General features: G+C 34.5%; 4 protein-coding genes across 4 annotated transcripts; 2 read left to right on the top strand and 2 right to left on the bottom strand.

The window, feature by feature from the left end:
- Positions 1-259: 259 nt before the first annotated feature.
- On the top strand, positions 260-2,017 carry LOC142620159 (protein FAR-RED ELONGATED HYPOCOTYL 3-like). Its single transcript, XM_075793571.1, has 2 exons — positions 260-393; positions 1,249-2,017. The coding sequence occupies exons 1-2, from the start codon at positions 260-262 to the stop codon at positions 2,015-2,017; spliced, it is 903 nt and encodes a 300-aa protein (XP_075649686.1).
- Positions 2,018-7,902: 5,885 nt separating this feature from the next.
- LOC142621174 (cytochrome P450 71B34-like) lies at positions 7,903-9,568 on the bottom strand. The gene is made up of 2 exons (XM_075794492.1): positions 8,640-9,568; positions 7,903-8,524 (listed from the first exon to the last, which is right to left on the bottom strand). The coding sequence occupies exons 1-2, from the start codon at positions 9,543-9,545 to the stop codon at positions 7,910-7,912; spliced, it is 1,521 nt and encodes a 506-aa protein (XP_075650607.1). The 5' UTR covers positions 9,546-9,568; the 3' UTR covers positions 7,903-7,909.
- A 5,814-nt stretch (positions 9,569-15,382) lies between these two features.
- LOC142619161 (putative NADH dehydrogenase [ubiquinone] 1 alpha subcomplex subunit 5, mitochondrial) lies at positions 15,383-18,627 on the top strand. The gene is made up of 2 exons (XM_075792239.1): positions 15,383-15,883; positions 18,207-18,627. Exons 1-2 carry the CDS (start codon positions 15,571-15,573, stop codon positions 18,392-18,394), a joined length of 501 nt encoding a protein of 166 aa, XP_075648354.1. The 5' UTR covers positions 15,383-15,570; the 3' UTR covers positions 18,395-18,627.
- A 1,193-nt stretch (positions 18,628-19,820) lies between these two features.
- Positions 19,821-23,206, bottom strand: LOC142621059 (pentatricopeptide repeat-containing protein At5g52850, chloroplastic). The gene has a single exon (XM_075794376.1). It carries the CDS (start codon positions 23,169-23,171, stop codon positions 20,523-20,525), a length of 2,649 nt encoding a protein of 882 aa, XP_075650491.1. The 5' UTR covers positions 23,172-23,206; the 3' UTR covers positions 19,821-20,522.
- Between the last annotated feature and the right edge of the window lie 824 nt (positions 23,207-24,030).

Below are 24,030 nucleotides of genomic sequence, written 5' to 3'. Positions count from 1 at the left end.
CTGACATTCGAGACTTGGTTATGTCTTTTGTTTCTTGCAATTTTAGTTGGATTAGTAGATTTTGCAACTCTACTGCTCATTTAGCAGCCAAATTTTCCCTTACTTCCAATGACTCTTTCATTTTTACTCTAGCTACTCTTTCATTTTTACTCTGTCTCATTTTTTTACATAATCTCTATTTTGGTCAATTTTTACTCTGGCTACTACTCATAGGTGAAAGTTATAATAAATTTATAGTCAATTTTTTCTAGGGATAATGATGGGAATACATGTTCCTTCTAATGTGCCCATGGAATCTACCTCATTTAAAGGGATGGAGTTTGAAGCAAATGAGATTGAATATGATTTTTATAATGAATATGGCAGAAAGGCTGGTTTTAGCATTAGAAAAGAGTACGTTAAATAAATGTAAAAAGACTGGAGTGGTTACTTCAAGGAGATTTGTGTGCGCGAAGGAGGGAGTTCAAGGCAAAGACAAGAGAGATCAAAATATAAAGAATCCACGAGCGGAAACAAGATGTGGTTGTGAAGCACATTTGGTTATTGTACTTAATTGAGATAGTAAAAAATATGTGGTGAATGAATTTATTGCTGAGCATAACCACTATCTCCGCCTTCCATCAACTGTACACATGATGCCATCACAACGGAAAGTGGCTACAACTCATGCTATTGAAATTGATTTGGCACATGAATCAGGATTAAGATTAAAGCAATCTTATGAGCTTCTTTGTACGCAAGTTGGTGGATATGATAATCTTGGTTTTACCAAGCAAGATCATAAAAACTATTTATGCACAAAGCGACAGAGAGACATGGAGCATGGGGAAGCTGCTAGCTTGAGAAGATATTTCAATTGTCAACTTAAGGAAAATCCTTCATATTATTTTGCTACTCAATTGGACTGTGAAGAGTTGATTACTAATATCTTTTAGGCTGATGCAAGAATGATCATTGACTATAGCCTCTTCGATAATGTAATAACGTTTGATACAATGTATAGAGATGCAAGGCCACTTGGAGTATTTTTGGGTCTCAATCACCATAGAGAAACTATTGTATTTGGAGGTGCACTTTTATATGATAACGATTGAATATTTTGTATGGTTATTTGAGACCTTCTTAGAAGCAATGTCTAAAAAGAAGTCAATCACTATTTTCACAGATCAAGATGCAGCAATGTCAGCTGCAATAAAAGTAGTCATGCCTAAGACATATCATGCATTTTGTAGTTGGCATATGTGGCAGAATGCTAAGAAACACTCATTTACTCAAAAATGAGTCTCAATTTAACGATGATTTCTTAGCATGTATCTATGAGTATAATGGTGAAGATGAGTTTCTTACAGCTTGGAATGAAATGCTGGATATGTACGATGTTCGTGAAAATAAATGGTTAATTGATCTATTTAAATTAAACGAAAAATGGGCCCAAGCATATGTTAAGAGAACTTTCACTGCAGGAATGAAGACAACCCAGCTTAGTGAGAGTTTCAATGCTGACTTGAAGGATTGCTTGCGTACTGATCTCAATATAGTAGAGTTTTTCACTCATTTTGAAAGAGTTGTCAATCAAAAATGGGATAAGGAGTTAGAAGCAAAATACAACTCTAGACATAAATTTCCAAGATTGAAGCTCAAAAGCTCTCCTATGCTTAATCAAGTAGCAACAGTGTACACGCCTACATTGTTTGATTTATTTCAGACAAAAGTTAAAGAGGTGATGGCACTTTCCATCCTAGAACGCAATGTGAGTCAAACACATAGTTATGTGGTTGGAGTTTTCAATCAATATGGAAAATATGAAGTCATTTGGAATCCATTAGATGAGACTCTATCTTGTAGTTGCAGAAAGTTTGAGTCATTTGGTATTTTATGTAGGCATAGTTTGAAAGTTCTTGATGTATTGGATATCAAGTTGATTTCTAATAGATATATCATGAAGAGGTGGATAAGAGATGCAAAAGATGGAAGCGGAAAAAATTGCACAACACATAACATTAAGCCGGATACTTGACTGGAATATGTAGATCGGTATCAAGATTTATGGCCAAAATATATTCAATTGATGAATGAGGCATGTAAAACTAAAGAAGGCCATAATATTCTAAGTTTAGCAATTGCAGATTTGAAAAAAAAAAAAAAAAACTTTGTGACCTTAGGAATTGCAAAGCTAATGTAGAAGAAGACATCATTAGGCCTTCCATTGACTTTGCAGAAAAAGAAGATCAATTATGTGCTTCGATTACGATTATACCAAAAGGGATAAAGAAAAGAGAGATTTATCGTAATAAAAAGCGTAGGACGAAATCATGGATAGAAAAGATATCGAAACCAAAGGAAGGCACATCAAAGAAGCAAACAAAGAAAAGAAAGTGCAGGAGGTAATCTTCTAAATTATCCTTATTTTCACCATTCTATATTATTTTTACATGTTAATATAGTATACTATTATTGTTGCTAAACAATTACAATTTTTATAGGAAATATATGCACATAACATCATGGCACAAATGAAAACTGAGGATATCTCTTTTGGAAATATTACTAGTTTTACACAACTTTTAATGGTAAAGATATTTACAGTTATATATTTTACTTTGATATTAATAATAGTTTAGATGCATGATTTGATAATTTTAATGCTAAGCTTGTGATATGTGTAATGTGTAATTGGTTTTTTTGTAGTCGACTTCTACAAGTTCTGCATCACATCAGGGAGGCTCATCAGCAAGTGTTGCATTAGTATCACATTTAGAGAGTATGTCAAGTGTTGTAGGCTCCAACAACAAAATTGATGGTGCCGGAGGTCTCTTGACTCAAGGAAGTGTTGCAAGTGGAGGTCCCTTGACTCAAGAAAGTGTTACAAGTGGATGGAATGAGATGGTTCATAAAGTCAAGTCATTTTTCTAGTTTAGGATCATGTTTTATAATCTATGACACATGTTGAGATTAAGTGCTCTTGTTTTGTAATTTTCCTAGTTTAGGACTGGAATTTTGATGGTCCAAAACTTAGTCACATTTGGTCACATTCAAATGTTCAATTTTTTTATTATTTGGAAAGAATACTGTTTCTATAGAATATGTTTGGTATAATTACTGCATCATTACTGTTTCTTCATAATTATTGTTACTGCATAATTATTGTTTCTGCAAATTGCCCTGTTTTCTGCATAATTGTGGATCAGTTTCTGCATAATTGTTATGCTATTAGGAGTGGATCGGTTTCCCTCTTTGCTATAAATAGTGTTCAGTTTTTGTCTAGGCAGGAGTTGTTGTTTTTGTCTAGGTAGGAGTTTCCCAATGCCATCAATTAATATAATGTATTTTGCAATAAAGCAATCTAGTTTCCATTACACTATTTAAATGGCCTTAACATGTGCAAAGTAGTTTCTGCATAATGGTTAAATGTACATTCATGTGAACTGTGTACTTGCATTGGAAATTGGTAAGGGTGCCAGCTAATCACTTTCTTTTACATTGCTCAGCTAATCTATGTACTTGGGTTGCACCCCTATGAGTTACTTGGCATTACAATCAAAATTCAATCCAACAGAGTAGACAATAAGAGAATTTAATATATAAAAAATGAACAAATTTTATTAAAATGTACACTTTGATCACATAACAAGAATTCCATTGAAATAAACACTTTGATTATATGATTATAATAACATGAAACTTCTACAATTGGTGTGCTTATTGCTTGACTATACATTCCAGCTCTTGCTTCTTGATTATACATTCCATCCAAAGTCTACAATTTTCAATCTTAGCTTGATCACTTCGACTTTCCTCGTGTTAAACAACTTGCCCCATCTCTTGGTATGAATGTATGATGCTTCTTTGTTATGTAAGTTCTTTTGGTATCAAAGCTTTGGGATGTATCATAGCTCCAAAGGCCCTTCCAAATTACTGATGATTAGGATCAATGAAACCTACAAGCAATATTAACAAATCTCAATTCTTCAAAATTATAGTGAAACCAATAACAGAACCTATCCAAAAAATTATGCAGACTTTCCAAATGGATAACCAAAAGGCCAATACAAGAACCAATCTACAAAAAGAGAGGCACAAAAAACAGCCAAGAAGTTCAATTAATTTTCCTATAAGAGCTTCAAATACCAACCACAAAAGGGTTCTCAAGAATCCCAACAACTCAAATTTTTGAAAATCAAAAATTCGTCTACCTCGCCCTAAAAAGCCAGTGTATTAATCGAGTGAACAATTATGATTAAGTAAAATAGTAAGCTTGTATTTTGATCATTAATTCTATTTCCTCCCATGCCCTTCTAGTATTAGCTTTGCTTGTTGTTTTTGTTTTTCATATTTTTCATCCTAGTCTCAAGAAACTTAGGTGTGGTATCAAAACAACCCAAAAATCTCATACCTTTTGGAACATATTCAGATCAAAACAAACCATAAACCCTGCAAAGCTCAAATACCCACCAACTATTTTGTTTTCAAACAATCCCAAAGCTCAAAACCCTAAAAAAAAAAAAACACTCAAAGAATAAAAAACAAACTCAACATGACAAAATCAATAAAAAAAAATAGCAGTATACTAATTTATTTTCCTTTTTTTTCCAAGCAACCAAACAGAGCTTATAAAGAAGAAATAAGATTGAGAAAATTTACCGAGCAGTGGGTTCGGTGATGTTAGGCTGGTGTGAGATGAAATCGAAGAAACAACGGTAGCTTGGCACACATTGGTGATTGTGGCAGTGGCGACGACAAGGTTGAGGGAGAGCAAAGCACAGTGATGGAGAAGAGAGATTGATATAAGATGGGTTTGCTGAGTTAACCCTTTTGTTTAATCACAGTTGAGGTAGCTTGGCACATGTTGGTGATTGTGGCAGTGGCGACAACAAGGTTGAGGGAGCACAGTGATGGAGAAGAGAGATTGAGAGAGCAAAGCTATCGACAATGGAGAAGAGAGATTGATATAAGATGGGTTTGCTGAGTTAACCCTTTTGTTTAACCACAATTGAGCTTCTAGAGTTAAGTGTTTTGAATTTTAATTGACGTGGCAATTTTTACACCCTTGATTTATTTTAGATGCATCATGTCCCTTAACTAGACACTCTCCATTATCAAATGGAAATGGAGAGGATCCGGATCCAATGCGACCACTCTCTCTACACTAGTACGTATTGTAATGTTTGATTGGGTTGTACAATATTGCAAGTTACAAAGGTATACAATACTTATAAGATTTGCTTGTAAGATTTTGGAAATATATTTGGTTAGGTACATGATAGATTGTGAATTTGTTATGATAAGAGGATCTTTTGGTGGGCCATTCGGGTGTAATTAATCAAGAGGGGGCATTGACCATAAATGAATCGAGTTGCTTACGAGGAGCTTGAACTCGAGTTAGAAAAAAGATTTGTTTATATTTGTTTGTTTGTTTAAAAATAAGTTAAATTCAAGTCTAAATTTAAACTCGACAATTAAATGAACTAGACGTAAAATTAATAATACGTTTGTGAACAAACACTTGAACATTAAAGTTGATTCAAATTTATGTTGTATTATCATTATGTGTCTATATATAAACTTGTCTAAAAATATAATTATCTAGTCTTGAAGCTAGACTGTTTAAGTTGAGGGCTAATGAAATATAGACTAGTATGCAATTTACACACTTAAAATCACACATTTTTGCTTCAAATTTTGGATTCATAATATGCCGTTTTGAGTTGAGGCAACATTTAACGAACACGTCATCACAACATATAGACAGAATGACTTAAATCAAAATGATAATTAACATTAGGGTCCAAATTTTAAATGGTGTCATCTCTCATCAATACATATTAACTAATTCAGCACTTATATTTTTTATAGATATAATAAAACTTAAATCTCTTTTTGGTATAGACATGATTTAAACTCAAAATCTTTTATTTCATAAAAAAAAAAAAAATCCCTATTTGATGTTCAACCTCATTTTTAATTTCATTAGCATTCATTTATAGGAAATAAAAACTTAATAGATATTGTTTTTTTTTTTTTAGAGAAATTAATAGATATTGTTAATCAGTACATATGCCAAAACTATTTTGTTAGTTTTTTTTTTTTTAAATTACTAGTTTATATGTTTATTATTACACACCTCATTAAAAATAAATAAAAGGAATACTTCACATGTAAAAGTTAAAAAAAACGAGACTCCGTACGGAGCACATAGTTTTTTTTGTAGTATATAAAAGCTAATCACATAAATGAACACTAATCATAGCAATCATTCTAGAGCAATATGTGATAGGCCAAAAACGTATTGACCCTTTGTGATAGATTAATTGATTAATTAGCCAAGTTTAATTAATTAACCAATTTAACATGCAAACACATGGTAGCACAAACAAATCACCAATAAACTAAAGTACAGGGGAAAATGAATTTGACACGGTGATTTGTTTACGAATGGGGGAAACCTCCAAGGCAAAAACCCCACCAGGTGATTTTAAGGTCACCACTCCCAAGAATCCACTATTATCACAACAAGCGGTTACAAGTAAAGGAATCTCAGTACCTTATACCAACCTACAGTTGAACCCTTACCCCAATACCCAATTGGACTTGTTCTGTAGTGACAATCTCTCCTTTTCAATGAAGAACAAGAAGATGCTTAGTTACAAAACCCTACGGAGCAAAGACACAGCAGCTTCTTCACAAAGAGATGAACTAGGGCAAACTTTGTCTCCGGTCACAAATTGCTTGAACAGACTTTTCTCAATGCTTGTGCATCTTGTGCTTACTTTAACGGCCTTTAAAATAATCATTTTATATGTCTAGGGTTATGAGAAAAGAAGGCCCAAAGACATATCCACGGATTAGAATCAAAACAAATCTGAAAATTTGTTTTTCTTAAACCTCGATAGATAGAGGTGTCGAGGTGCTGTCGAGCAGCTGTCAAGCCACGGGACTGGAACAACATTTTAAAGCTCGATAGATGCAGCTATCAAGCCAGCTGTCGAGAATTAATGATAAGCATTTCTCAGCTTATTTCTTGGACAGACTTGCATGGCTTTAACACTTAATCTTGAAACCTTATTTCTTGAAGTATTAAAAACATCCTAGATCTACCCAATTACAAGTAAAGTGCGTTTTGTCAAAAGATTAGCCAATTATATAAAATAATGACATATGTTCTTATCAAGTGAACCACATATGTCCTAACAATATGCATAAAAAAAATTCAAGTTATGAAATTGATGATGAATAATTTGTAATCTTGTAAGAAAAAATTCTTTGTAATATGATTTGGTGGGACGCGTCATTGATTTTGATGTTGGAGTTGAAAGATTCCCTCTACATACCTTTCATTGCCACCATACATGATCAAACATTTGAACATTAAAGTCGATTTAAATTTATAATATAAATTGTAATATGCTCAAAGTGAGGCTTTCTTCCTTTTTTTACTCCATACAGTTTGGAGTGTAAAGAAAATTTGCTCACCTAGCCTCTGCTCCGTTGTCCAAAACAATTGATTGAATGAAATAATTATGCCTATCCTTCATAATACTGAATAGAAACTATCAGTCTCAAAAATACTTTATACTCTACCGATTGTGATATGTCATGTGTTTTATTTATTTTTTTTATTTTTTAAATTTTAGTTATTTTATAAGTAAAATAAAATGAATACATCATAACAAAATGGAATAGAAATAGTGGTTTTGTATTCCATGACACCGCCACAGGTAATAACGACAAACACAAATTATCTTTCAATTCCTACCATTTATTTATAAGAAAGGATAAATGATCCACGATCACAAAAGCCAAAACATACATGCAAATTGGCCACCATTTAGCATGTCATAATATTTGGAATGGAGTGTGAGATGGGGGAGAGAAGAAAGGGTGGGGAAGAGTGCTGACATATACTAATATCTTAAAACAATGCGGTTGGCACAAGGTTCAAAGCTGTTTTCTTACTGGTAGTAAGGCTAAGACCAGCTGCCTCTTCCATGTTGATATCTTCCTCTTTCATCCCATCAGGTAATTTCCAATTGAAACAATATAAAAGATTTGCAAGTGCAAGCTCAATTGTTGTTGTTGCCATATATATCCCAGGACAACCTCTTCGACCAGATCCAAATGTCAATAACTCAAAATTTTGACCTTTATAATCAATGGAGTTATCCATGAACCTTTCTGGGATGAATTCTTCTGGGTTCTCCCAGTATTTAGGATCTCGTCCTATTGCCCAAGCATTAACTTGTACTAACATTTTTGGGTAAATGTCGTAACCATTGATCTTAAAGTGTGACATGGTTTCTCTTGGGAAAAGTAGAGTCCCTGGAGGATGCAATCTAAAAGTTTCTTTAACTATCATCTTTAGATAATGAAGGTGGCCAGTGTCGCTTTCAGTGACTTTCCCTTTATTTCCAATGAAACTTCTAACTTCATCTTGTGCTTTTTTCATCAATCCGGGGTTCTTAGCAAGCTCTGCCATCGCCCATATCATGGTAATTGCACTAGTGTCAATTCCACCTAAAAATATATTCTGATAAACAAATATAGTAACAGGTAAGTAGATGAACATGGGCTAATTTGATAAGGTAAGTAAAGTTTTTTTTTTAAAAAAAAACCATGGGATTAGTAAAAGTTTGGCAGCTTACCAAGAGGACTGCCTTAATGTTTTGTTTTGTGAACCGAGCAGTATCGCCAGACTCAGCTTGCTCCCTTTCAATTCTTAGTAGCACATCGATAATGTCTTCATGCTCTGGTTTTGTCCTCTCAGGATCAAGATGGAGATCAATGACCTGTTGGAATAAAGTATCCAACTCATGAAAAACCCTTTCAAGCCTTTTAAATCTACCAGATAAAGTGTCTATAATCCATCCCACGAAGGGCAAGAATTCAGATGCATTGTAGCTTCCTATCATGGACATTACCTCATGAATCACTGCTTGAAACCTTTCATTGTCTAAACCACTCCCGCGGAAACTTTTACCAAAACCAATCCTAAAAGTTATACTTGCAGTGAGGGCAAACAGCTTTTCAGAAAGATCAATAGGGGTTGCAGAAGATGCATAGGGAGATATAGAATCGACAAACAAAGCAACTTCTTCTTCCCTAATGAACTGATAGGACTGCACCCTCTTCACGCTAAAAAGTTCAAGAACACATATTTTCCTTATCTCTCTCCAGTAATCACCATAAGGTGAAAAAGCCATGTCCCTATAATTGTAGGAAAAAACTTTAGAGCAAGCTAAGGGAGGTCTACTGCAACAGGCAAGATCATGAACTTTTAAGACTTCTCTTGCAGCATCAGCAGAAGATATTATGACAATTGTTATGCCACTGAGTTGAAGGAGCATTATAGAGCCATATTTCTTGGAGAGTTGCCACATAGATTGGTGGGGTAACACACCAAGTTGGTGTAAGTTACCTATAATAGGGAGCTTAGGAGGGCTTGGTGGAAGGTTCTTTGAACTCCGCTCATCCATCTTTTTTTTCATGAGCAACAGAAGAGGGAGAACAAGGAGAAGAGGAAGCCATAAAGGTATGGTATCAAGAGCCATTGAAGCTATATCTTTTATGTCAAGTTAGTAAGTATCCTCTAAAATTGTTCACCTATAAATAGCCTGAGATACTAGAATGAGCAAAAAAAAATCTGTATGTAAGTTTTTTGTCCCCATTAGGCGGTATGATATACTTAAAAAGGAAAAATATTGCTTCACACTATTTTTTACACTCTGGTATATACTACATTCACATTTGCATGTGACATGTACACATTTTTTTTTTTCAATTTTTACACTTTAGTATGTACTACGTTCACATTTGCATGAGTGTAATATATATATATGAGATGGGTTCAAGTTACACCATTTGTAAACTGTAGATTTGTAATTAATTTAATAGTTAAAATTTCTTCAAAAAATAGATTTAATAGTTAAAAAAATAGCATTAAATGCTAATTAACTTACACCTCATTCACTTAATTAATAGCAATATTGTTTATCTCTCCTTATTTATTATTTAAAACCTTTTACATATATTCCTTTTTTTGCCAATGACTTTACAAATATATTTGCAATACTTTTTCTTTTTTTTTGAGTTCGTACTACCCTTTTTTTTCTTCTTTGTCATAGTTTTATAGTCTTATCACACAAATGGTATACAAACAAGTGAGAACAAATATAATGACCATTAATTTCCATTTGTGCCTTCAATGATTTTGATTTCTTCTTCCAAACTTGTTCCTTAATTTTGTCATCCTCAAGAAAAATCCTATGATAATATTCTAATGGGTTTACTTTTTTGAGGTTAGATAAAAACTTAGTAGCTAAGCAAGGACATGTTAGGATGTCTTATTGGATTAAGAAAGTTGTATAATATAAAGATCATGCAAACACATATAACATGTGTTGGCGTGTTGCCAATTTTTAAAAGTTATGCATGGTAGACACGGCCAATGTTTCCTCCGCTTGAGTTTTGAAAAGCCAAAATTAATTAATAAAAAGATTTCTTCGTGGATATGTGTTTACAATTATATTACCCAACAATTTTTATTTATTTATTTTATTTTAAGAAGGCAAAGAAAATATTCACAATTAACAGAGTATTACCGGCTTAAAGAAGAAAAGAAAATGACATGAGCATTACAGACTCAGGCACACCCAAAAAAGAAGAAGAGAGATTTGCAAATATAATTGTAAAGTCATTCAAAAAAAAAAGTATCTGTGTTAATTATTATTTGAGAGACTTATTACTTAAAATCTCATTAAACAACACTTAGCCATTTATTTATTTTTAAGGAGACATGATATATATTCACAATTGATAAGACTATAAGAGTATGACTGGCTTAAAAGAAGAAGAAAAAAAAAAGTATTGCAAATACATTTGTAAAGTCATTGGCAAAAAAAGGAATATATGTAAAAGGTTTTAAATAATAAATAAGGAGAGAGAAACAAAATTGCTATTAATTAAGTGAATGAGGTGTAAGTCAATTAGCATTTAATGCTATTTTTTTAACCAATAACGCTCTGTTTGTTTTGCTGAAAAACTTTCTGTAAAGGTAGTTTTCCACATTTTCCAGTGTTTGGTAGCACAAAAAAAAACTGGTCAACGGAAAACTATTTTTAGTTAATGAAAAATCCTAATAAAAATTTTTTTTTTTTATAGGTTGTTTTCCAAAAAAAAATTTTGGAAAACAATCTCTCTCTCACAGTACGCTCTCTCACTCTTTCTCTATTCCCTTTTCTTTTTCTTTCCTCACACTCTCACTGTCACTAACTCTGGTCTCTCCTTTTCCATAGATCTCTCTCCCTCACTCACTCTCTCTCTCTCTCTCTCTCTCTCTCTCTCTCTCTCTCTCTCTCTCTCTCTCTCTCTCTCCATATTTCTCTTCCCCTTTATAACACAGTTCTCTAAGTAGATTTTTTTCCCTCATTGCTCAATAATTATTTCATTCCTCTCTACCAACTTGCAAAAGAGAACATATTTGCAGCGGTAATTATTTCATTCCTCTCTACCAAAATCCCAATTCTTTACTTTGAATTTCAAACTTGATTTTATTTTTTCTCTAAGAAATTTTTGGTTTGATGGATTCCAAGTAGAAGTTTTTTTTGCACATAAAAGTGCTAAAAAAAATATAAAAAATAAAAAAGAAGAATGAATGAATGAATGAAGTAAAAGACGAAAATTTTAAACACAGTACCTATATGGCTCTAAATTGCTTTTACATAGGATAATCTTTTTCATTGATAGATACATCATGCAGATATTATATAGTGATGATATATTATGTAGATACATTATATGAATACATAATTTTGAGTAATATTAAAGTCTTGTGGTTAACCATAGTAGACAATTAGTATACCAGCAAAAAAAGTAGACAATTAAAAATTATTGTTATTTGTACTTACTAAAGATGTATTTCCTTATCAATTTTATGTATATAAACAAATGGTTGATATATATATATATATATATATATATATATATATATATATATATATATATATATATATATATATATGTATGTATGTATGTATGTGTGTATGTGTGGACATTTCTGTCCATATATATGAGCAAGATGAATGGTAGAGATCATGAAAATTTGACAACTAATTTTGATTGTATCTATTGTAAAAATTTTAGTATAAAAACCAAATTCATTCTTGGTTTTTTGTTATTATTTATATTGATTACATTAGTTGGTTTACATAATACATATGTTTTAATACATTAGTTGGTTTACCAAATTAAATTACATAATATGTTTTATATTATTTATATTAAATTTGCATACCAAAGACCAGAAAATATTTTCAAGCTCATTTTCAAGGTCGTTACTGTGAGGGGTAAAAACTCTCGAATAAATGTTTGGGTTTTGGGTCTGACTGGTTAGTACCAGTCTGTTTTGATTAGGGCCTTTAGGCCCACAAGTCAATCCGCATTGTAGTGGTTTGAGGAGTTGTCCGAGGAGGAGTGTCTTCTTGGATAGGTCCAGCAATGACCCTAGGACTTGCTAAATGGGTTAGAGGCAGAACTCTGGAAGAACTGATGGGTAAGAGGTTGATCCAAGCACCCTTTAGAAGCAGAGACACATGAGAAATATCTAAGGAAAAAGCTGCTACCACCCCATTAAAGGTCTTGCATTTACCTCCCTGGTCACATTAATGGGGAAATGACCTCTGAACAGTAGGATTCAGCCTCCCTGCTATTATTTGAAGACTTCAAGAAGGTGATGGATGGGACAAGTATCTAGGGGGAAGATTTGTATGACACGTGGATGAACTAGTGAAGAAGAAATATATAAGGAAACGAAAGAGGAAAGAAGGGGGGGATCTCTGCACTTTCTACTGAGAGAAAACAGGAATTAAGAATTGTAAACTTTGGCATAGAAAGAGAATATATATGCACACATCATCCTCGGCTTACGTCCGAGGAGGTCTCTTTGTCATTTTTGTTTACCTTTTGTTTAGATTGTGGTACTCTAGTCTGCTAATCAAACTTCCAACATCCCGAACCTAGACTTCAAATCCATTCTCTACAAGTTTATTGTATAAGGCTCATTGGGCCCAAGCCCAACACTTGTTTTTAGGACCGGGTACAATTGTGCACTTGCAGTTACCAAACACTGGAAAATGATATAGTTTTCTAGAAAATGCTCTTTGGAAAATGAACCATTTTCCAGAAAACGTTGATGCTGAAACAAATAGAGCGTTAGGGTGATGTTATTTAGATTTAAGTTTCTAATTCTATGGATTAATTTATTATTTTTAATTTTACTATTTATGGGTTTTGAAAATAACTATATTTGCATTAGTGTTCGCTCTCAGCACATGACATTGGGATCATGATTGAGGAATCTTTTTTGTATACCCATTTTTAACAATGTCATATTATTTAAGGGAAATGCTAACGAATACCCTTAGGACATTGTTTAATAATCTATTTAAAGAAAGTTTTTGTGGGGAAAGAAAGAAAAGCAATTAATTTTTTGACAGCTTTTTTCATTTTCTAAACTTTCATAAAATGGATTGTTAACCAATGCCCTAAGAGCATTCATTAGCATGACCCATTATTTAAAATCTCATCTCATGAAATAAGAATAACAATTCATTTTTTAACAAAATGATATCATATTTACAAGAAAATAAATGTTTAGCTTTGTACTTTTTTTTTATAGAAAATATAGTGGTTGCTATGAGCACAACAATACATTTTGTATGTTTAGATTAGTAAGGAAGATGGAGTTCAAATCCAAGACATCAAATACTGCCAAAAAGATAAAAATATTTATCAATATCATTGGCTTATCATTTGAGCCCTATTGTTCAACCATTCATACACTAACGTGAATTAAAAGACTGATAGATACTAATTGTTTAAATATATTTTTTTTTTCGTAGAGAACTTCATATTTTACCTTTATAAAATACTAATATTTATTTTATTACTACGAGGGGATGCTTTATCTGGAGGAGCAATGCTAGAATTATTTTAAAATAAATTCATAATATATTAAGGTGAAAAGTCGTGATTAGTACAATTATAATTTGACAAACATCCACTATTAATATCACTTTTAAAGAACTTTAATCATAATATACCACCTTAAAAGTTGTGGTAAAAAATGTAATGTGTTTTTATCACTAAACTTGTTAACTTATTGTTTCCAAAATAGTATTAGAACATTCAAATATTAAACTACGTAAAACTTTGGCTTGGTACGAAAGAAATATGGGTTTGGAAAAATATAACAAAAATTAGAGATTTGAGTAATAAGGCCTCATTTCTCAACAAAAAAAAAAAAAAAAAAAGAGTAATTGGGCCTCAAACTCTACTGTTGGTGGTTCAATAGTCAACACTGAGTAAAATTTTTATTTAACCATTGATCAACAAGTTTAGAATCACAACTAATTTCCCAACCATATGAGAGGATGCTTTCCTCTAGAGGAGCAATGTTAATATTACTAATATATATAATTTATTAAGATGATAGGTTGTGATTCGTACAATATAATTTGATAAACATCCATTATTTATACTTCTTTTATTGAACTTTAATCAAAACATACCACCTTTAACAATTATGGTAAACAAATGTGAAATTTCTCGTGTCACTAACCTTATTAAATTATTGTTTCCTAAATAATTAAAAATTGATGGTTGAACCTTTAAATTGTTAAACTATGTAAAATTTCGGGTTGATTTAGAAATTTGTGCGATGGGCCACAAGGCCACAAACCTTATTATTAATGGTTAAGACTAAACAGTATAGAAGGACTCAGTATAGAACTTGTAGCACAAAAGTTATTCAAAAAATTACGTTCCTAAAAAAACATTTATCAATTCATGAAAATAAAATTTGGTTTATTTTAGCATAAGAATATATATACACACACACAAATTTTTTTTTTTTCAAAACACTTCATATCAGATTATTTATTTTATACTAAGTTTCATTAAACAATTTCCTCAACAATTTTTATTTTATTTTATTTATCATTATCTCAAATCATATCTAAAATAGGCATTTATAAAGCTAGGTTCAATTGTGTCTAAGTGAAGTAGTCTACCATTCCACTAAAAGACTTCCACATGTTTATAATTGCTGAGTTAAATTTTTTTTTTTTAAATAAAAATTGATTATTGACTCAGAGATTTTAAACAAATGAGAGTCTTTTAGTAGAATGATAGACAAGTAATATAATCCAACAGAGAACTGTATAATTTCTCCTAATCTACATGATTGCCGACTTATCACAGCAAAATGGATTTTTGCACAATTTCTTTTGGGATTAATTTGGTAAAATGTGGGTTGTTTTTTAAAAAAAATAAAAATTAAAGTTTTTATTTTTTCTATTTTTAAGAGGTCAATTATGAGGTGGCAAAGAGTAAGAGCGTGTAGTGCAGTCACAGTAAAAATCCAACCGAACAGGACCAGTCCACAACCTCTCCCAACACTCTCTCACTCGCCCAATTTCTCTCTCTTTCTCTCTCACATCAAAAACCAAACACACACACACACACACACTACCACCTGAGACAGTTGGTTAGGTACAAAACACAAGTTTACAAACGAGGATGTTCCTGCGGGCGATCGGACGGCCATTATTGGCGAAGGTGAAAGAGACGACTGGGATCGTGGGTCTGGAGGTGGTGCCGAACGCGCGAGAGGTTCTGATCGGTTTGTACACCAAAACTCTGAAGGAGATCAAGGCGGTGCCGGAGGACGAGGGTTACAGAAAGGCCGTGGAGAGCTTCACCAGCCACAGGCTCAAGGTGTGTCAGGAAGAGACCGACTGGGAGCTCATCGAGAAGAAGCTCGGTTGTGGCCAGGTCGAGGAGCTCATCGAGGAGGCTCAAGATGAACTCACTCTCATTGGCAAGATGATCGGTCCGTACTACTAATACCTTCTTTTGTTTGTGTTGAATTTCTTGGATTTTTGTTTGTTTATTTATTTATTTATTGTTTTGGTGTGTGGTTTGTTGAAGTTATTGAGGAAAAGGAATGGTTAGTTGATGAGGATGAAGATTAGTCTGTGTTGTGTTTGGGTGGTGGGAAAATGGGGGGGAAGAAAAGAAGAGGAAAATGGGTATTTGGGGGGATGGGGTTTTTAGATTGTTTTGCAATGTGGGGCATTGGGACTTTGAGAGCTGAAACTTAAGGTGGAGTGTAATTTGTTTTGTTGTTTTGGTGTGTGGTTTGGTTTATTTAATTGCTGAGAAAGGAAAAGAGGATGAAAATTAGTTTGTGAATTGTTTGGGTTCTGAGAAAATGGGAGTGAGAGATGAACATAAATTAGAGATTAATTGGGGGAAGGTGTTTTTTAGATTGTCTTGCAATGTGGGATATTGGACTTTTAGAGCTAAAACTTAAGCTGGAAATTATTGTTCTATTCTGATTTGTATTGGTTCTTTTTCATTTTCTGTTCAGTTGTTTAGAGGATGGTAGAAAATGAGGGAAAGTAAATGAAAAGTGTGAGCTTTATGTATTTTGTTGTTTTTTTTAAATTATTATATCAATGAAAAAGAGTGTACAGGCTAAGCCTGATGGTTACATTAGGTTCATAAAGAATTTGTTCGTCCTTAATTTTCCACTTTGGTCATGAGTAATGACTAGGTTGAAGACAATGAAGAGATAAATGAGGCGAGAAAGGATTAGTTTTTGATTGGCAAGTTGCACACGCACCCAATGGGTTATGAACCTATGATCTCACCTCCACCCATTCTTGTGGAAGGACCGAAGGAGCAAGTACCGTTTAAGTCAGTTATACAAAAAGTGTGCAACTGGGTAGAATTTTTAGTTTGTAAAGTAAGGTCTTTTGCAACTTAAGAAGTGGAAATGTGCCTTTAAGTGAGTTATTTCCTTGTTCTAGAATGTGAAGCAATGGATGAAGGATTTCTGGTATTTTCTCAGAAATTAAGTTAAGCACCATAGAATTGTAAGAATGTTTGAGTTGAATGCATTTTGATTGTATAATAATTCCATAACCTTCCTGTCCTGATATAACAGTTCCTTCAAATTATAGCGAAGAGAAGAAGTGCTAGTTTGGGACAATAATTTAAAGTTAAATGCACAACTAAGCTAAGGTAGTTGAGAGGAGAAAGAGCAAAATCATTTTCTTTCTTCAGATTGCAAATTCAATGAAAGTTGATGGCTGATTTGGATAGAATCTCTTAAGAGAGTTTCTAAGTTTTATCTTGGCCCCTGGTGAATGGATTTGGTTTGATGGCCTAGTTTGGTGTTCATCTCAAACAATCTGCTGTTTTCTATGTAAACATGTTGATGATTGTAAAGCAAATTGGGATGGGGCTCTGGCTTCATCTTCAGATGGTCTTATCAGGAATCAATGTTCTTGATGAGAAGATTCATGCAAGGTTTTGGAAAAATATCGAAGTTAAGGGGAAATCCAAAATTTATAGCATCTGTTTCTAGGACTTAGGGTGGCATTTTCGAGTTTTGTGTATTTTATCTTACTTTTAATTTGCTGATGATACACTTTAAATGCATTAAGTGGAGAAGCTCCTCTTTGTTGCTCTGTGATTATATTGTTTTGAAGTTAGATTGAATTAAGTGGAAAAGCTTCTCTACAATCTCAATTATTCATTGCTAGAGTCTTTATTAACCTCCTAGTTGGAAACTAGTGAGTGACTCATCACTCAGGTATCCTACTCAATTCCATTTGATGAATGACTGATATTTAGCTAGAAATTGAAGTCACGTTTTATTTGGAACAAAATCTTAAACCCTGAGGGTTTGTGGCATTGTAATTAACACAAGGATTTGGATAAATCCAAATTTTTGGACTTAGTCACATAGGGTTAGATTAGTTTTCTGCAGAGGTTCTGCTTGAATAGGTGACATTATATTGTTACTGATCAATGTACTTACCTGTGATAACTGTGTGTTCAATAAATTGGCTTATTCCTTGTAGTATACCAAATCATTAATAGTATGTTGCTTTAAAGTCTGGATCATTAGCATCTATCTGTTTGCTTCTGGGTCCAGTCAAATTAGACCATCTAAGGGTACTTTAGCCTTGCCTATCAAGTGTCCTATTGGGGCCAACTTATTTGTGAGTTTATTTATTAAAATATTTGATTAACCTTTTCTTAAAACGATGGAGCCTATCACCTCTAATTTGCATTTGTTATTCATGATGAGCGATTAGATTTAATTTGTAATGATTTGTTTTCTGCATTGTGTTGGATTGCAGAGTGGGATCCATGGGGTGTTCCCGATGACTATGAATGTGAGATTATCGAGAATAATGCTCCAGTTCCTAAGCATGTCCCTCTGCACCGACCTGGTCCTCTTCCAGAGGAATTCTACAAGACGCTTGATGCTGCTACTTCACAACCAAAAGCTGCAGTCACCTCCGGTGATGCACAGTTAAAGGAGTGATATGCTGCTGGCACGTGTTTTGGTGAATTTGGATTCCAGAGCTGAATCTGTCTTTTTCTGTGTTTTCCTGATTCTGTGCTCATAGAGTGGAACTGTTTGTTAGATTGAATAGAGTTTAATTTATGGTACAAAGGTTTGTATCCTAATAATCTGTACTTGAATTGAAGTATAAGAGCATCTGTTATTTCTCTCATTGTTCTTGCATCTGTGGAAATAAAGCTAGTTCTGTTAAAGTATTGTGTGTGTGGCTTTTATAAAATGGAACACGCAGCTAGGTCAAAAGGTGTTTTTCATCAATGCTCATATGAGCAAACCTTCTCAGAATGGGGCATGAGATGTGCAAGATTTGTTGATGCTTGAAAGTGGAAAGTAGTGATAGAAAGTAAATTTTACTTAATCCTTGGGAATGAAAAGAATGCGTACGGGAAATGATCCTAGGCCCATTAGACCTTGGGCCTTGGCCCAAACATTACCTAGGGCCATAACCAGGCCCACATCACAATTCATTCCATTTTAGATATCTAGTAGACAAGCCTATACTGGTCAATTATGACTTGATAAAAAATGCGCCTGTCCGGAGCAACCCATACCCTTGGCAGCTCGGTATTGCCTTAGAGAGTATCACTGCTAAGCAACCTTCTGAAGGCAGGACTCAGTTCCAATGTCATTATTGCTGTTTCTAATGAAGCAAATTCCTTATGAGGAATAATCAAATTAGACCTCACTCACACGAGTGTGACTAGAGGATAATCATGAGCATTTCACCAATCTCAAGCTATAAATACGGAGGTCGAGTAAGAGAGAGGGGGCTGGCAATTGAGAGTAACAAGGGAGAGTGATAAAAGGGAGAACTAAGAAAGAGGTAACAAGGAAGTTGGTGAAAGCTGAAAGGCATAATTAAGCTAGTTGGTAAAGAACTACTCTTAGTAGGAAACATTAAGCCCACCATACAAATAAGTTGTGAGACTAATTTTGAGACCGGTCTATTAGGTACTGTTTTGGGTACTCACAGATTGGTTAACAGACCATTGTTTATTCATTCCACCAATGCCATGTTGGCCTTAATGCAAACTTTGCATTGCTTAGCATATGATAAAATTTGATTGAAGGATTTGTTTTGGTTCCCAACTTGCCAGCCTTACCAAATGCAGTAAGTAAAAAGAAGAGCAATAAAAGCAAAGGAAGAAGAGGAGAAAAAAAGAGAGAAGAGAATCGTATGGGCTATATGCTAGATACTACGTACCAATGTTTTGAATATTGTTTTGGGGATGATATTGATTTGACTACTGAAATGGAATAATTCATAGATGTATACACACATTTATTTATAAATATAAATTAATAATCTTATAAGAATTCATAGATCATGTTAAATCATTAACCAATATAAATTCATAAAAGGTTTGTAACATTAAAAAGGATGCAAAAGAAATATTACACTTAGAAAATTTGACGAAGATGGAAAAAATAGATTGGCTATACTGGTTTTAGTTTACACACTGTTTTTAGCCATTCAGTCTGTACGGAATAGATTTCAAGACTTCGGTGGGCACTGCTGTGTGACAAGTATGAATTGGCAGTAGCCTCGGATACAATGACCCTTTTTGGGCAGGGTGAGTACATTGATCAATCCTCACAGAAGTACATTCCAATCACAAGTTAGTTTGAAAACGGCCATGGCGTCATGTCCTGTTGGCTTTTGCAAAGTGCACCATGAGTAACTTCATTAAGTTCAGCTTACTACAAATCCTTCCAAAAATTCACTATTGCCAATAGCTAATAAATTGGGTTCTCTGTGATGGCTGTGATATAAAATGCAACAGGTCTATCTGTTTAATGTGTTTCAAGCCTTTTGGTCTCTTCATATCCATTTCTTTCACCAACTGGAACGCTAACCACTTTCAACAAATGTGATAATCAGGCTCAAGTGTCCTAAGCAGAATGTGATAAGCAGGGGTAAAATGTCAGGGATGAATGACAAGCTCTTGTCACCAAGTAGTCCTACTGGCAAAAGCAAGTAAAACTGTGGCATCTTTCCCTGCAGAACCTTAATCTTAAACTCAAAGAAATTCATGATCACAACATACAAAAGAGAGTTGTGAAACTTTTCTTCCTCCAATCATAACTATTAGTAGCCTCTGCATGAACAGTTACCCTTCTTAAAGGAATGGACTCGGTTCCCTTCCCTTAAAATTATTTCCCTATCAACCAATTCAGTTACGAGCATTATAAAATAATGGCAATCCATGCAAATACGCGTGTTCTTGATTATAAGTATTGGAGCATTTGATGGTGTACTAAGAAGACCAAACGCAACAGCTAGCTTCTCACTATGATAAGATTTATCTCTATTGTCTCGATATAAATATCCCCGATACTTGAACTCAGTCATAAGTGATTCTATTTTCTCATGAATCTGATTTATCTGTGGATGTGATCTATCTTCTGCAGTGAAATGATGAATCTGGTTTCTTATCTCCATCCAGCTTTGACAAGGATTTTTCGTCAAACCTCTTTCTCTCATCAGCCTGCGAGCTTTCTCACTCAAGTCTGACCGACCTGATCTATCATATAAGTTTGCAAGGAGTATGTAGAAAGCTGGATCAGATGGGTCAAGATCAATACCTTGCCTTGCCATATCTTCCCCAAGAGGTACATTCCCGTGTAATTTGGAGGCACTCAATAATGTTTTATATATCAAAGCATCTGGCCTGAAAGGCATAGTCTTAATCACTCCCATTGCCTCCTCTAGCTGGCCAGCTCGACCAAGGAGATCAATTAAACAAACATAGTGATCTAGTTGTGGTGCTATGCCATGTGCTTCTTTCATAGAATGAAAATACTCAAGACCCAAGTCCACTAAACCACCATGACTGCAAGCAAAAAGCACTAACAAGAATGTAACCAAATCAGGTTTGACTCCCACTAAACTCATATCTTCAAAGGCAGAGAGAGCAGAGGCGATATAACCATTTGATGCCAATCCAGCTATCCACCCATTCCATGATGCAACATCTGGCTCAGTTATTTCCCCAAAAGCTCTATGCGCATCGCGTATGCAGCCACATTTTCCATACAAGTCAACTAGCCCATTTGAGACTGAAAGCCAGCAGCCTAAGCCAGACTTCACAGAAAAACAGTGTAATTGCATCCCAGCTTTCATTGAGCCGAAGCCAGCTGCTGCAGATAAGAAGCTGGACATGCTAAATCCATCCATCTCGACGTCATCCTTGTTCATGTACTTAATGATTTCTAACGCCCTGTCATGATAACCCATCTGATTTATTCTTGTGGCCAAACTCGTGTATGTGATGGCATCTCTGTGATCCATTTTTCTGATCACGCATCTAGCTTCATCCACCATCCCTAATCCAGCATAAGCATCCACGAGAGCATTCCCCACAACTATATTACAGTCTGCTTTAATTTTAATTATGTATCCATGGAGCTTCATTGTTTGACTATGAGATTTCATTGTGCCGCAAGCACCAAGGATGCTGGAGAGAGTAAATGAATTTGGAGACATTCCCAGTGCTAGCATCTCCTCAAAAGACCGAAAAGAATCTTCTTCAAAACCATGTTTGGCAAAACCAGCAATCAGAGAAGTCCAAGTGATGACATTTGGTGAGGTCATTCCTCTAAACACTCTCAAAGCATTGTCTATGAGGTTGGAACATTTCATATACATATCAATTAACGCATTTCCAACAGAAATATCATCCTCTAAGCCAGCCTTAATCACCCTCGAGTGGACCTGTTCCCCCAATTCCAGTGATAAAATTGACGAAGAAGCATTTAGTATAGTTGAATATGAAAAATTGTTTGGTACAATTCCAGACATCACCATCTCACTTAATGCAGCAATGGCCTCCTTGACCTTCGTATTTTGAATGAAACCAGATATAATAGCGGTCCATAAGAACACATCACGTTCAGGTGTCTGATTTGAGACCATGACAGCATCTTCCATTCTATGGCACTTTGAGTACATATCAACTAGAGCTGTCTTCAATATCACATTCAGCTCAATTCCTAGCAATATCATATGGGCATGAACTAATTTACCATAACTTGAACCAAGAGAACCAGATGCAGCAAGAAGCTTCACGAAAGTGAACTCATTTGGAGGCACCTTTTTCTCAATCATCCGGATATAAAGCTGTAAAGCCTGACTCCATTTCTGTGCTTGGACCAACGAAGAGATCATCATTGTCCAACAAACAGTATCACCACCATCCAAACACTCAAAAACTGTGTATGCTTCTTCAGTACAATTGCACTTGGAGTACAAGTCAATCAAAGCACTTGCCAAAATAGGATTCGAATCGAACCCATTTTTTATCATATAAGCCTGAATAAGAGTTCCATAGTCAAACTCTCCCAAAGCAGAACATGACCTTAAGACACTAGACAATGTGAACTCATTTGGGTATTGACTGGAATTTAACATTGAATCAAACAACCTAAGTGCCTGCTCGTGGTTTTCGCTTCTAACATAAGAAGACAGAATCCCAGTCCAGGACACAACATCCTTGTAAGGCATTTCATCAAAGAAGTGGTGTGCACGGTCCACTCCAAAGCATTTTGCATAGAGAGACAACAAGTTGTTGTTCAAATACATGTCATCTTGAAGACCCATTTTGATTATTGGGCTGTGAACACACACACCCTCTTTCAAAGACTTGGAGTTGCATAGTGAAACAACCCGCAAGCAAATGTCTTGGAAATGGTACAGTTCGGTTCTGTGACAGGTCTTGGTGACTGTTTTACATAGCATCTCTTTCTTACTCTCACAAAAGAGCTTTGTTTTGATAGTTATTATATCAAAGCAATTCGTCACGAAATTTGTTGGGAAGTTTACGTGCAAACTGGTCTTGCAAAACTTTGAGAGAAAACGATGCGCAGCTCTCTTTTTGTCTGTTCAAAATATGAAAAATGCTACTGTTATTGTAGTCCTGTAAGTTTGTTATAGGCCTTATAGTCGCCGCAACAAATTGTTTTGTGCAGAAGCTCGTAATTCGTTTCCTAAGATATTTACTAGGGATTCGATTGGGAGTTTATAAGGAAATAGAATGAAATGATTATAAGGGAATAGAAAAGAATGGAATAGAATATATTCAAATAAAGGAAATGAATGAAAAAGAATGTAATGGAATGAGATTAAGAGGCTATTTGGTTTTTTTTTTTCATTACTCATCACTTAATTTTTATCACTCATTACTCATTACTCATCATTTATCACTCATCACTTAGAATACCCAACTCCCTAACACTGGCATGTTTGGCACATTATTTCCAACTTCTTTTAACTCAAAACTTTGTACTTGCCATGGGACCCATACCTTAAGCACCATGTCAGGCATTCCTGTTAGCTTACCGCGTCACACCATTTCATCCTTTTGTATCACTCACTTTTCATTTCCTTTTCCCTTCAGCCCTGTTATTCTCCCAAAACCAAAGACTTCAAAACCCCATTCATGGACTCTCCAATCCTCACCAATCCCAACCCCACCTCCTCCTCAGTACTCCTTTTCCTCAGCTCGAAATTACTTGATGAAGAATAAATCCAAGGAAGATGCCGCACCAGTTGAGGTCGACGAGACGGTCTCAGAAGCCCAAGCTCTGGTGCGGAGCCT

This window comes from Castanea sativa, chromosome 12 (genome assembly GCF_040712315.1).
Source record: "Castanea sativa cultivar Marrone di Chiusa Pesio chromosome 12, ASM4071231v1".
Lineage (NCBI taxonomy): Eukaryota > Viridiplantae > Streptophyta > Magnoliopsida > Fagales > Fagaceae > Castanea > Castanea sativa.
Note: the sequence above shows the minus strand (reverse complement) of the source record. Positions and strands in the feature narration are given on the sequence as shown.

Coding starts and splice junctions, on each gene's coding strand:
- LOC142620159 (XM_075793571.1), top strand. CDS start 260: ATGGGAATACATGTTCCTTCTAATGTGCCCATGGAATCTACCTCATTT. Junction 394..1,248: donor GGTTTTAGCATTAGAAAAGA/GTACGTTAAATA, acceptor CATATGTGGCAG/AATGCTAAGAAACACTCATT.
- LOC142621174 (XM_075794492.1), bottom strand. CDS start 9,545: ATGGCTCTTGATACCATACCTTTATGGCTTCCTCTTCTCCTTGTTCTC. Junction 8,525..8,639: donor ACATTAAGGCAGTCCTCTTG/GTAAGCTGCCAA, acceptor TTTGTTTATCAG/AATATATTTTTAGGTGGAAT.
- LOC142619161 (XM_075792239.1), top strand. CDS start 15,571: ATGTTCCTGCGGGCGATCGGACGGCCATTATTGGCGAAGGTGAAAGAG. Junction 15,884..18,206: donor TCTCATTGGCAAGATGATCG/GTCCGTACTACT, acceptor GTTGGATTGCAG/AGTGGGATCCATGGGGTGTT.
- LOC142621059 (XM_075794376.1), bottom strand. CDS start 23,171: ATGCTATGTAAAACAGTCACCAAGACCTGTCACAGAACCGAACTGTAC.